At 42.0% G+C, this 14974-nt stretch overlaps 1 protein-coding gene across 1 annotated transcript; it reads right to left on the bottom strand.

Moving 5' to 3' along the window:
* Nucleotides 1-3831: 3831 nt before the first annotated feature.
* Nucleotides 3832-13172, bottom strand: csdc2a (cold shock domain containing C2, RNA binding a). Its single transcript, XM_034571232.1, has 4 exons — nt 12906-13172; nt 6696-6997; nt 6428-6550; nt 3832-5908 (listed from the first exon to the last, which is right to left on the bottom strand). The coding sequence occupies exons 2-4, from the start codon at nt 6881-6883 to the stop codon at nt 5746-5748; spliced, it is 474 nt and encodes a 157-aa protein (XP_034427123.1). The 5' UTR covers nt 6884-6997; nt 12906-13172; the 3' UTR covers nt 3832-5745.
* Nucleotides 13173-14974: the final 1802 nt, after the last annotated feature.

Raw genomic sequence — 14974 nt, 5'->3', positions numbered from 1 at the left:
CACACACACACACACACACACACCTACCTACTTCTCTTTGTACAGTTTACCACATCCACACCCCGTGGCACAGTCAATAAGGAGGACTTTATTTAGCAGTAAATTAATCCACAAGCTAATTATTATCAACTGAGAGTTCCCTCACTCAATTAGTTCAGTCCTCACCTTAATTAAATCTAAGTGGTCGCTCAGCACACAGCCACTTAACTGTAGCGTCTGAGGGTCTGAGCTGCAACATGACCCAATTACTTCTACACGTAGGCCAGCACAGGTCATTACACCGACTCACATTCATTTCCTGGAGACTTTCTCGAACCTTAACTTGCCTAGCATTAACCCGTTAACCCCAACAATATGTCTTTGGCTTTGAATTTAATGGGGATTTGCTTTTAGTCCCCATAAAGAAAAGCAAGTCCTCATAATGTAGTGAGGAAACAGATCTAGGTCCCCACGACATGAGCAATACCGACACCACAAACACAAACACACACTACCAATTTCCCACATGCCCACTCCTCCACACAAACACACTCATCGATCACTATGACACTGAGGGAACCAAAGTGGACCACGCAATAAAAGGTAATAACTAAATAAACAAAGCTAAAACAAATCTACAACAAATTACTATTATAATCGAAATTTTTAACATTTATTCTTTGTTTTTCTTTGAACATACAATATGTAACTTTGGCCTCTAGGAGTCTCTAAATCAGAACAATGACAAAAGACTTAGTTTGATGATGCAGTGAATTGTTGGGATCCCAAATTAATTGATGCCTTAGAATAAGTATTCTATAACTATTCATTTTATACTATTTTAATTTGTATTAATCTTCCTGTTGGTATTTAGGGTCAATAGTTGATCACCATCACGAGTGACCAATACAAACAGTGGAAGGGAAAAAAATATCCGACTCTGTTTTTCCTTCGTCATGAGTCATTTGACCCTGAAGTTACACGAAGCCGACGCAGTTCAAAAACAAACCAAAATATTACTTCCCGCTACCTTTAATGAAACTGAGGAGTTCTCTGGGTTTGAAGATTGGTGGAAACATTTCATATAATGTAAAAGCACATGTCAACAAAATAAATAACAGGCCTTGTCTTTTCTAGACATTTTAATGAAAAATTGGTACATATTATATATTTTTTAAAGTTCTGCAACAGCTCCATCACCAGTAAATTATGATGACTTATGGCCAAGCGATGCCTGCAGTATCCAGTGGAGATGCTAATGAGATATCAGCTGCTGCCGAGTTGCCTTTAAAAATAACACTTCAAATTCTTGGTTCCTACACTGTAAAAACAAAAACTTGACATTGCTCTCGTATTTGAATACAAATAACATTCAATGACAATGTAAACATAGCAAAGTAGTTACTTCAAATAACTTAACTAAAAATCTATTGGAAAGTTGCCCTCAATACGCATTTTACAAAGTTGTGACCAGAGTGGAGGTTAAAAACAGGGTCTACTGATCATTTCTTTAAGGGTTTGAATCCCCGTCTCTTTTGGCAAACAAAAAGGACCCACATATTTGAGGACAGATAAAAAAAACAGTCTAATAAGACTAAACAGGTTCAGTACAGGAAGGCAGAGGTAACAAACACACAGAGGAACAAAGGTTAGTGCAAACAACAAAGCTTGGTATTAAACTTACGAGAGATAACACCAGGAAAATGGCGACTGACAGAACTGATGAGAGGAACTGGCGACAAGGTGGAGGAGACACAACAGGACACAGGTGAAACTACTCAGGCCATCAACAGAGCAGGGAAACCAGACACACACAAGGAAAACAACTTCAGAATAAAACAGGAAATAAAGAACTCACAGTGCCAACAAAGATATTAATCCAAAAATCAAACACAAGTTAGACAAGGAAGCTAAAGCCCATAAAACAAGAAAAGATCCACAAAGAATGAAACAACAGTCCAGGACAATAACAGCAGCAGGTTTCAGACAGAAATGAGCAGTGACAAAAAATTCTCAGTATCTACAAACTCCAAATATTCTAATATAAAATATCATATGTAGGTGGGTGGGTGATTCTCTTTGAAACTTAGGCGATAGAAAAATCGACAGCAATAAGTAGCATTGAAGTTTCGAGTTATCTGAACCTTTTCATTTTTGCTGTGTATCACAGGAGGCCAACCTGACCTTGGTAATCAGACCAAAGTCTTTTCTGACTCATCATGATTATCCTTCGATTTGCTTTACTACTTTAGTTTTTATTATCATTGTCGATTCTATTTACTTCTCTTTAAGTTCAAAACATGTTCAACTTTAGCATGTATATTCTTTTTTATTCTTTTCTTTCCAATTCATTGCTTTAAACTGCCATCTAGCCTTAAAATCAAGCTGTTTGGTTACACATCCATACATACTTCTGTTTTCATGCCGCAGAGTTTGGATGCCAATGTGAGTTTTCTAAGCCAGGAGCAACACTTGAAAACAGATGCTGTCGTCCGCCATCGCTGGTGCTGTGCTTGAAGTGTTGCTGGGAAATCAGACACGTAGACAGTGACGTAGGCAGCTCAATAGCAAACTGGTTTTTAAAAGGTTCACAAGTTGAACCAGAACCAGCAATAGCACTCGCTTCACTTTGGTCGAAGAGGGATAAAAATAAAGCTGATAGCCGACTAACTCTGTCCACTGTCCCCCATGAGAGACAAACTCAGGAGACTCCACTGTGTCTCCCTCAGTTGGATACAGACCCTTCTAGTTTTCTTGTGCACTTGTTGCTTTGGACTGTTTATGTAAATGTGACAACTTTGGATCATTAGTCTTATCACAGAATAATATGAGACACAGAGAGAGCAGCATTTTTAACACAGAAAGGAGGTTCTGTGTTCGAACCTGGCAGCCAACTGGGTTCTCTCTGTGTCTGCGTTGGTCTTCCTCAGGTACAGTTTCCTCCCAGAGTCCAAAGTCCTGCAGGTTGGGTTTATGGATGTGAATGTGACAAGGACATTTTTTTTTTTTTTTATATATACACACACACACACACACACACACACACACGTCAGCACAGTGATGGTCTGTCAAGGGGATACCCCGCCTCTCACCCAGAGTCCGCTGGGATTGGCCACAGCCCCCCTGCGACCTAAAAGAATTAGTGCTGTAGCTGATGGATGGACACAAGGTATCAGAATAACACAATAACTCCACTACTTAAGTACAAATTTGAGGTACTTGTACGGTACTTGTTTATTTCAATTTTAGGCTACTATGTACTCACCACTATAACATACGATTTTACATTAAAAAAAACATGATGCACTTATAAAGTAAGAAAACTGAGTATGAATTTAACTTTCCAAGAGTTTATAAAATTGTACAACAATAATACTTGTACTTTAAGGATCTGAACACTTCCTTGATTGTAGCCTTCGGTAAACAAGGAAACAGTCTGTGGGTTGCCAGGTCTGTTGGTGGTGGCCTAAAAGCCAGTTTAGTTTTCGGTGTTTTTATCCACGTTCTGTTTTGAACCACTGCCTTTTGTCACTGACCTGGGTGCTTTTAACCCACTGAAAAGAGTTATGTAATAAACCTGCAGATTATTTGTGCTGTGATGCCCTCTATTGGACGTGTAGACACACGACAAGGACAAACAGCGATTCTAAAACGAATCCAGATCTGTCAGTGACTCTGACGCAGAGCTCGCTCCAAAAACATTGTCAAAGTTAGGGCTCTTAAAATAACCGCCCTAGTTACTCCACTTTGTACTGACACCAGCGAAGAACTGAAAGAGACTGAGGGGAAAATATGAACTAAAAGAAAAACCTCTTCACACATTATCAAAAAAATAAAGACATTTCCACAATGGCCTGTGAATACAGTAGTAAGTTTTATTCAAACGTTATCATGACTAAAGATTGACTGTCACAGTGGTTTGACTCAAAAAATAAAAGTGCTTGCGGACACAAACTTGTTTCTCTCACATTAAAATAAATCAAACAGATACAGTGTGTTACTACATGATGTTAAGTCATAACTGTGGCAAGAAAAAAAAAGAAAAATCAAAAGATGCATAGGAGACCTGACGACGCCTCTTTGAAGGCTCCGGCTGTGTCACTGCATGAGACCCACTCGACGTGTTCTACGTATAAATTACAACAAACAGTACATGCCATTTCCAAAACAACAAAGCTGCTCAAATAGTTATTAAAAATTAGACAAGTATTATGTAGAAATTAGTAATTCATGTTTGGAAAGTTAGTTTTTTAAATCCTGACGATGACGTGACAGTAGCAAAGGGGTTTTCTTTAACAGGGTAGTATCATTAGAGTGAGGTGTGCAGTGTATTCAAACAGGCTTAGATTTGCACAAATACTTATAAATGCCACTTTTATTTACCAAACGCCTGATGTCTCATAGTTACAAATGATAATAAATAAGTCAATAAATAAACAGTCGTTCTAAACTTACATCAGAGAGCTTTTGCTGCTCTGTTTTCTTGCCTTTAATTTCTTAACGCCATCTACCAGGACCTACGACACTTTACTGAACCTTCAGCCTAAAAGTCAGCAGTTCATCCTCCTCAGTTTGACCCATCTTTTTTTTTTATTTAATAAAGGGGATTCTTATTTTCTATCAAACTGTTTCTATTACCCTGTTGCACTAAACTAAGAATCCAATAAGATGATAACTGCTGACTTTCATCTTGGTCTTCCTCCTTACAAGTGCTTTACAACATTTCAAATCTAGCGGCATCAAGTACATTTATAGACGATCACTCCATCCTCTGCCCGGTTCACTTCCCCTCTCCAGTTTCCTTCTCCCCAACCTACAAACTCCAAACCCTCCGGCCTGGTTTTTCTGTGGCAGGCTCACAAATGTTCCTCCTACAGTCTCACCCACCGAAACGTAAGACCATCATAGGAGCTGGCTACAATAATACTGGATTTCTACACTTGCAAGTAAGACAAAAACACAGTAGTGCTACAATGTTAAGAAGGAAAATAATTCCTTATACGTGGGGCTCACAGCTCTTGAGGCCGAAACACATTAAGAGTAGAGCTGGGACAGAACTGAGAGCGTGTCAAACTTACTTACGACTGTAAATATACTCATTTAGTTGTATTTTGACTCTGTAAAGGCAGTGAGATGAAGGCAGATCTGACGAGCTGTTCATTTCATAGTAAGCCAAGTCTGAAAATACACAAGAGATAAGGCCATTGCAAAAGTGTCTCCATCTGTTGTAAACACAAACACAGATGTTCAACACCTGACTTTTGACAGCGCAATTGAAATAATTTGTGAGAACAATGGAAAAGTGGGAGTAAAATTCAAACCTCCACTGAGCTGGTCCTCTTAACATCAAACTCCTCAGTCGTGTGCTCATGGAGGATCAATATGGTGGACTTGTATAAAATTTGGTCTTAATGCATTTCGGCCTCTAACACATCTCATTTTCAACTCGTCAAAGACACCACTGATGTTTTATTATATTCTGGAGGTCAAAGTAAAGTTGCATGAAAGATCCTGCAACTTTCCAAACCCAACTTTTAACCCCTCAACCTAAACGATGAAACCCTGACCCTCAAAGAAAGACATTCCAACAAGTACATTCAAAGCTTAATTTCTGACCCTACCCTTTATACTCTAACGTTCTACCTCTAATCCCTCTTTCTCACACCTGGTACCGAACCTCAGAACCTGAAACATACATCCCCTCCCCTTCCAGCTCCATTCCAAGAACTTTCTTTTTCCAAATCGGTGCAGGCCTAAAGCCCTGGTCTATGAGCTGATGATCTGACCAGACCAGGTCTCGTGCTTGGTGCCTGGATTCAGGTGGGTGATCACCACGTCCACAGCCTGGATCTTATGGTTCTTTGGAGGGATGGGACACACCTTGTATGTGACCTCGTCGCCCTCCATAGGCACGTACTCTCCTTCGATGCTGTCAGAGAAGCAGAGACGAAATTACAAACTCAACAATGTAGTTCATTCATGGGCAATGAGTATTTTTAAAACACGCAACCTTGGAATGAGAAAAAAAAAACATGGCCTTAAAACTGAGCATATCCCCCCCAGGTATAAGAAGTGATTTAATGACCATGATATGAAAAACATCATGAGATTTCTTAAACATTTCTCTATCGCTAACTTTCACACAGCTCAAGGCATATATCAAGCTCCAGAAAGCAATGGATCCTACACTTCCCATAATGCAACTTAATACAAATTTTCTACATGACTGGTAACAATTCAAAGTTATCAAAATCCCCACAGTCAGTTTCGAATAGCTGATATTACAATACACCCAATGCTTCAGAAGTTCTGATGTTGATCGAGGCACTGACTATTCTCACATCCCTGGAAGTGACAGCAGAAATGTAATATTGCATCAGATACACTGTCCTGTCAGTTGTCAACTATCACCATTTGGCTCAAGGACCCGCCCAGTGAGGTCACTCACTCAGAGATGTGGACAAAGATGTCCTCTGCTCCATGAGAAGGATGAATGAATCCATGACCCTGAGACCTGGAGAAGTTTTTACACACCCCTTTAAATACTGGACCTGATTTGGCTCGCACTGTCCTGCAGAGAAAGACAGACATAGACAGCCAGAGAGAGAGAGAGAGAGAGAGAGAAAGAGAGACAGGCAGTGCATCATAAGTCATTGCCACAGAAGGTAGCACTGGGAGAAAAGTGTCAGCCCATCGGCCTGTGTGCTCCTACTCACGCTGAGTATGTGCGGGTGCGTTTGGTGGGCAGTGGGCTGGGCAGCTCTCTAGGCTGTGGCGGTTTCCTTTCCCTCTCCCATACCCGGCTGCCCTCCCTCAGGAAAGGGAAGGAGAGCTGCAGGGGGGTGCGCGGTGAGGCGAGTGGCAGTGGGGGGTCCACCGTGGTGGAGGGGTCAGGGTCTGACATCTTGATTCACTACACGTAGTGTCTCTTTTTTTATTTCCTGTTTTGGGTTTCCTCCGATGGCACGCAAGGAAGAAGAGGGAGGAGGGTTACACCTCCTGCATGGTAAGTACGTGTCTGTAAGGGAGTGGAGATGATGTTCAAAGAGCAAGCCTGACGGTGAAGGAGAGGAGCGATGATACCCTGAAATAAAAGGAGCATGAGAGGGGGGGGGGGGGGGGTTGATTAAGACACATACAAACTCAAGTGTTAAATTAGTTTTGGTAGTTATCACTTTCTCAGGGTTCCCTCTCTTTTTAAAAACAATTTTCCATGACCCATCTGGGACATTTTCCAAGACAGCAATTGTTCTCATCATGTGCAGAACTCAATTGCAACTTGAAACAGTTCTGGGAGTCGTATATTTGTAATAATGTCCTGATATCTTTCTACGAGGTGTGTTCTCCATCATGTGGCTACGTCCGCTAACTTAGCCACTTCCAGTGGACTTTTAGGCTAAAAACATGGTGTAAATGACCTTGTTTTGAGTTGAATTTGAATGTCAGGGCTTGCGGACACTTGGATGACACCACACGAGCAGTATGAAGGCATGTTGTGTTTTTTCTGTTGTTTTATTATGTCTGAAGTGTAGGTCTCCGGTTACTTTAATTGTATCGGATTTGGCTGCAACAAAGTTTACTCCTGAGACTCCTAAAGTGTTTTGTGGACTCGCATGCTTCACCCACCCCTCCATCGGCAAAGTGGTGAGTAGATGATGAGTGGATTTTCATTGAACTATCCCTTAAAAGAAACACCAGTGTAATAAAAACCTTTGGAAATATTTTTTTGCCTTTTCCTTGACTTTTTATTTTTGTCAATGTCCAAACTGCTAAGATGGGGTGGGATTCATAAACTATGCTGCAGCCAGCCACCTGAGGTCAATGAAGATGATTTGGCTTCACTTTTTTTGGGAACAGTCATGTCGTACACCTTTATATACAGTCTATGATACGTCAAACTGATTTTGAAGCTGCTATTTTAAGGTAAAATGTTGCATAGTGTTGCTCTAACTCTTTGCTTGTAAGGGAGACCAACACCTTTTGGCATTTACTGCAACCAAATTGAAACAGTTTGTAATCGGAGTTGTCATATCAGCACTAAAAGAATAATATATAAAGACATCACAATCAAGAGGTAACACAAAAGACAAAGACACTGGCTCTGAAAATTTCCAACATCTGATTATTTTTTCTAAAGGGGTATTTGAGTATTTTGGAGTGAATTTCCTCTTGGATGGAGAAACCAGCTACTCCAGTTCGCAGTGTCTGTGCAAAACTGAAAATAACAAAGCTATTTGGTTTCTGAGTGCCATGACTCTGATCTATGCAGCTTTGAAAAGGTCCCAAGATAATGTAAATAACAGCCTCGCCCCAGAGGGCCTCGACTCGGCTCATCACACTTTATCGTATTAGATTCCCCACTCGCACACGCCTGACACCCATTACAAGATTGCTCTTCTCGTCTGTACTCGTACAACAAGCTGCTCTCTGAAACGTTTCAAGCAATCCACGCTGTGACACAAGCCAATTATGGTCTTGTAACCAGGATGCATCAAATTAATCATGTAGCTCTTCACTCTGACACTTACTACAAGTACGAAGGGCTAGAAGTCGTTGTTCTACAGAGGTCAAACACTGACACCTGGTTTGACTGTGACACACAACAGGGGTGGATGTGTATTTAGGGGCAGTTATCAGCAGCCACCTCACATTCAACAGTGACTGTTAGTATTGATGGCCGGAGGCCTAATGTTTGACACTGACTAATGAGATGAGTGTGTGTCAGAGTGAATCCCACGGGCTCCTTTTAATAACACAATCTCTGCCTCGCTCTCTGTGTCAGTCTAAATATAGCAGCGTGTGCAAGTGCGTGTGCGTGCGTGTGTGTGTGTACTGGACCACAGGATCTAAGGCTGGAGGCTTTCACATACAGTACTGGCATTTATGTACAAGTCATAATTTTTCATTGGAGGCACGTTGGTACAATAGTTACCACAACAAAAAGATGGTTCTTGGTTGGAATATTGGTTTGAATCCCAGTTTGGCCAGGGCTCTTTCTGTGTGGAGTTTGTATGTTATCCCTATGCCTGCGTGGGTTTTCTCCTGGTACTCCAGCTTCCTCTCACAGTCCAAAGACATTTAATTAGGGGTTTTGTTGATGAGAGACTTTAAAGATGTGAATGTGGGCATGAATGGTTGTTTTTCCCTGTACGTCTGCCCTGTGATATGCTGGCCATGGTGTCCTGCCTCTGTTGCCCAATGTCAGCTGGGATGGTTGACCCTAAACATAAGCCTAAAGTACGTATACGGAAGCTGACGGAGCCTTCATTGCCTCCATATTTGTGCACTTCTTCTAAAAGCTTATGGACGCAACAGACGAGTGTAGTGAGTAGTTCAAGTGACACTAAAAATTCCGACAATAGGACTTTTTTAAAACATGCTTTGCGAGTTGGTAAATTGAATCTCAGCCATTTACATCGCAGATGCTTTATCACAACCTCCTCAACCAAGTTTGTTGTCAGAAACTCTGTGCTGCCCTCTAGTGGATGTATTGCTTAACTACCATGCCGATGTAAAGGATTCATCTTAGTATGTCGGCAGTGACGATTACAATATTTGAAACGAACACGTCTTTTCATATGTAAAGGAAACACAAATGAGCCCTAACACTAATACTCATTCCTGCAACTTACACGTCATTTAAAGAGGTTAGCGTCATGTTGAGATCATTACTTCTTTTACACCAAAATTAGTGGGTACACGCACACACGTTTTTTAAAAGCAGGTAAACCCGCCAAAAACAGACAAATACATCCTCTCCCAGTGCCAGTAGAGGAGATTGCCTCTGTATTTATACCCTGTTGCATCATGTTTGACATCACAAACACACAAAAACTGAGGCCCTCTCTCACCTCGCTGCCTTAAAATATTAGCGTTCACCCGGGTGTCACGTTTCTATCAGTGCCAATCAGAGCCGATAAAAACCTATGTGAATGCCGATTGTAACTATTCCAGTTGCCGACAAAAGCATCATGTTAGTAGGTTTTCTGACCAGTAGAAAAGGAGCTCAAATCTCTTGGTGAATCCTTGTCATTATCTCATCATCCCCTAATTGGTCCACCCTCCACCTGCTGGTTTCAAATGATTCTCACTGGATGCAACTGTCAGCTGCTGACTGACATCCCTTAAAAAGAGGATTTTTCCTCTTCTCTTTGTTTTAAATAGGGAGCATGTGACATTATGAAGAAATACTAAATACAAGTCAAGTGATCCATTAGAATTAGATAAATATTAAAACTTTTAATGGATTATACAACAGCATGAGCAGAGGATTTATCCCATAAAATTTGTGAATGATTGAGTAGATATAAGAGGTAAAAAAATGTTACTTCACATTATGTAATAATTTTCTCCATCACATATAGATTAAAAAGAGGGTTTGGGTTTTACTTGAAAGTTAGCTAGGTTTGGGTGGACCACACGTCCGTTCAAATGGTAGCAGGGTTCAAAGGTCACCGCATCATCACAGAGGCAGCTTTAATCTCTCTTTAGGGAACAGATAGTGCAAATAGCTGATAACTGAGGCTTTTATCCTCCTGGTTTAATGTTAGAAAGTGTTGATGTGATGAAGATCAACACACACATCTGTCATCATGGAGGCAGCAGGGGGGGGGCACTGACGGGACTGATGGATGACGAGGCATAAATATGTAGCCTAAATAATTCAGCAACTTCACTGGTGGAGCTCCTCTTTCATCAGCCTCAGTCGGGCCTGCAAATCACAGGCTTATTTATGAGTCTGCAGTGCATCAGGAGGGTGTGAAGCTGCAAAAGAAAAACACAGAAAAGAAACAAAAGCCTGATCTGAGAGTGGACTGGAGGAAGGAAGAGCGAGCGCGAGAGAGAGAGAGAAAAGACGGACAAAAGGCCAAAAGCACCTCTCTGTGAAAGAAACCGCGGCTCTGTGGCTGTCTGTGCTCCACTGCATCAGCATGGCAGACACGTCAACTCCACACACACACACACACACACACACACACACACACACACACACACACACACACACACACACACACACACACACACACACACACACACACACACACACACACACACACACACACACACACACACACACACACACACACACACACACACACAACCTTGTACTTCTACTTCAGTGAGGACACTTTTTGGCATAATGCGTTCCCCAGCCCCTTACCCTAACCATCACAACCAAATGCCGAACCTTAACTCTTACCTAATTTTACCCCAACTCTTAAAGCAAGCCATCTAGCAGCCCATTAAAAGTGGATTAGAAAATAGGACTGTTCAAAATGTCCTCACTTTCCCAAAATGTCCTCAATCCATAAGGTCTAAGCTCACAATGGTCCAATTATTAGTTCTATTAGTCCTTTTTAGAACTTTGCATAGTCTTCCATTCATTGTGGAGAGCCTAAACAATACCTTATCGCTAACCCCAATCACAACCAATTAATGCTTAACCCTAACCCTTAACGTAACTACAATTCACATCTTAACCCTAACCTTAATCAGATGAAGTTTTGCAACAATAAAACCAGGGTTTGTTTCCCATGAGGTCTACTGATCCTGAAAAGGTATTTATAATGGGGAAGGTCCTGAAGAGGTAACAGAAATGAGTACAACTTTGTGAGGACTATCGTTACCATAATGTATTCCCTAGAATATTGGCCAAACCTTAACCTAACTATGACCCCATCCCTAAAAGCAACCCTCAAACAGCCCACTGAAAGTGGGTCAGAAAGTGGGTGTCCTCACTTTCCCAAAATGTCCTCACTCTGCAAGGTCTAGGCTCAAAATGGTCCAATTATTAGTTATTTTAGTCCTCTTTTGGACTTTGCATTGACTTCCATTCAGGTTGGACAGCCTAACCAAAACCTTAATTCTACCCTGAACCACCATTCAGATTTTACTCCTAACCTTTACCAGAACCTCAGAATAAGGTTTCCTCATCAGAATCGGGGTTCGGTCCCCATTAGGTCCACTGATCCTGACAAAGTCAGTGTTTATGCTGGAAAAGGTCCTACAGAGGTAACAAAAACTAGTGTACACACACACACATTCTTGTATCTTTATGAGGGCACCTATTGGCATAATTCATTCCCTGGCCCCTAATGTTAACCATCACAATGAAATACCCGGACCTGAACCTAATTCTAACACTAAAAGCAAGTCTCAACCCTCAAAGGTGAGGACCCACCATAGAAATCTGTAGAGGTTTGCACAGCTGCCTTCATCAGGACTTTGCATTGGCTGACTTCCATTCATGTTGGACTAGCCAAAACCTATCCCTAACCTGGACCATGAAACTCAATACACATCTTACTGCAAACATTAACCAGGACCACTGGTGTTAGGCTGTTCCACATAAGGAACCGGGTTCGATCCCCATGAGGTGTACTGGTCCTGATTAGTGTTTATACTGGTTAAGGTCCTGAAGGGAAACAGAAATCGGTGTCCACACACACACACACACACACACACACACACACACACACACACACACACACACACACACACACACACACACACACACACTGCGGGTCTGTATTTAAACTTTAAATCAGTCCATCACAGTGTGCTTGTGGTACAATGTGTGTGTGGGTGTGTGTCTGGCACAGCCTTAAATAATTCATTAGAAAATAAAAGCCCCTCCGGCGCATTGTTTCCAGAACATTCTCACACTGTGGCCGCTCACACAACAACACGCTCCACTCACACACTGACGACATGCAACACAAAACAGTGACACAACAAACATGCGATAAGGATGACAAATAAGATGAATACGAGTCGGAGAGAAGCATCCCGGCATTTTGTCACTGCAACACAACACAATACACACGCGCGCGCGCGCGCGCGCGCACACACAAACACACACACACACACACACACACACACAATAAAAGGCAACGTGAAGCCCATCGATCAGACGCGTTACTTACCGGGAGAGACGACCCCTCTGCCGGTCAGCTCACAGCCGCGTGTCCGGAGCTGCTACGCGGGCCGGTGTGATGAGTAGATGCGGTGGAAGGTGCGGGGACATGCGGCGGAATGAAGCGAGGCGGGTGTGGATGAGTGGAGGGAAGAAGAGGAGGCAGCAGAGATGGGAGGAGGGATGAAGAAGAGGAGGAGGAGGAGAAGGAGGAGGTTAAAAACAACAGAGGGCTTCACCACCACAGTACACTCGCTGCTTTGTTCCCTTCATGGATTCTCTGGCTTCTAATTGGCCTGGTGAGCTTTAACAGGAAGTTGAGTGGACAACATGGGTATGGATTTAATTTGTCACAAACACCGACACACACACACACACACACGATTTACTGTGCTATATTCATTGGAATTGTGTTGTTTTACAGTGTAAATAAAATGTCCTTATTTTCCATCTTCCACTTACCATTTTTTATAAAGACATTCATTATTTGCATACCTAAACCGTAAAGATGGACGACTGGTGATGGCTGGCTGCGTTACAGCTCATAAATCCTGTCTCCTCCATGTTATTGGATGGGACGTGTGCAAAACATAAAGTTAAAGTGTATATATATAATACATTTTTCTTTTATATGGTTTCTGTTATTCTCTCTAGTTCTTCCACACATATTCAAGTGTTCATTTTCCAGGTAAGTTTGTTTTGAAATTTTATAAATTCTGCGGATGTTTTTCATTCAGCAGGAACATTTTGTAAAAAACTATATCAGCAAAAGAATATAAAATCTGACACAAATCAAAGTCGCCTCTCAAATCAAAGTATAGTAATGATGCATGTTGAAGTCGAAATGTGAAGATAGTGAAATATACTATAGGTTACATTGTTTTAGAAGTGGAATGATGTGTAAAACTATGTCTTACCTGAATTATATGACAGAAACTATGCTTCGTTGTTAATGAACCTGCTGTTAAAGGGTTTTTCTGTGAAGTTTATTCTCATCTGAAACGAAAGAAGGCACCCATAATATTTCCTTCTTTCATGGTTCCAGCTACTGTGACTGTGCTGCATGGATGGCTGAACAGTCACAGAGCTGTACAGTGGGTCAGGCTGGCTGTAATCCACTCCAGACTACAGTTTGTTAAAGGAAGTGTGGGGGATATATAGTTGAAAAAAGTGCATGGCCACAGATGTCCAGCTCAGAGAGTCTTGCCTGTATCCAGAGTTCCTGTTGAGGAGGGCCAAGGAGTCAGACCAGTCCAGGAGGAGAAACACCGTGCCCATCAAGGAGATGGCACACGCGGTGCACAGGAGACTGAGCTTCTCATCAATGAGCTGCTGGAGGTCTTCATGGTCGCCAAAGACACCAGGAACGTCCCAATCCTGGACAGGAGCACACGATGGACATCTTGAGCACACAGACGACACACATGTGATGTATCCAGGTACGTCAGCATCACATCTGACAGTTTTAAAGTTTCATCTCATCGGAGAACTAAACTCTAACGTCCTGTCTTCACCACATCCAGGATCCACCTGATGTCCCACTCTACACTAGGACAGGCCAGGGGACCAAGGGTGAGGCACCTCTCCCCGTCTATAGCACTGTGCCCGTGGGTCATTGTTGCTGGAGGCGTTCCACCTGCACCTCAACAGGTTCATCCCAGAACCTAGACGTTGGTTGCCACCCGCCAATAAACTGAACCAAGAAGAAGAAACATACACACACATTGTCGTAGGTGTTATGGAAGTTTTCTGGAAGCTGGTGAAAGGAGAACTCAGGCAGCAGCTGATGTCTCATGCAGAAGATTTTAATGTCGACTTGATGCATCAATTGTCATCCCCAAGTCTGAAGATGTCTCCCACAGCATCCCAATATATATCTTCCTCTACTTTACTGTACATGAGAAACCTATGGAACCAAAATTGTATGTGTCTTGGACGCCAAATAAGGGAGATATGAACCAAAGCTCCATCCCTGAATGCTACTGTGGAGAACCTGGTTCCAAAGTGCACAAGAAGGCAGCATTCATATCTGAGGTATTTTAACATAATTTCTTGATAGGAAGGAAGTGGAGATGAGTC

This window comes from Hippoglossus hippoglossus, chromosome 19, assembly GCF_009819705.1.
Source record: "Hippoglossus hippoglossus isolate fHipHip1 chromosome 19, fHipHip1.pri, whole genome shotgun sequence".
Lineage (NCBI taxonomy): Eukaryota > Metazoa > Chordata > Actinopteri > Pleuronectiformes > Pleuronectidae > Hippoglossus > Hippoglossus hippoglossus.
The sequence above is the reverse complement of the archived record's forward strand: the minus strand, read 5'-3'. Positions and strand labels throughout refer to the sequence as shown.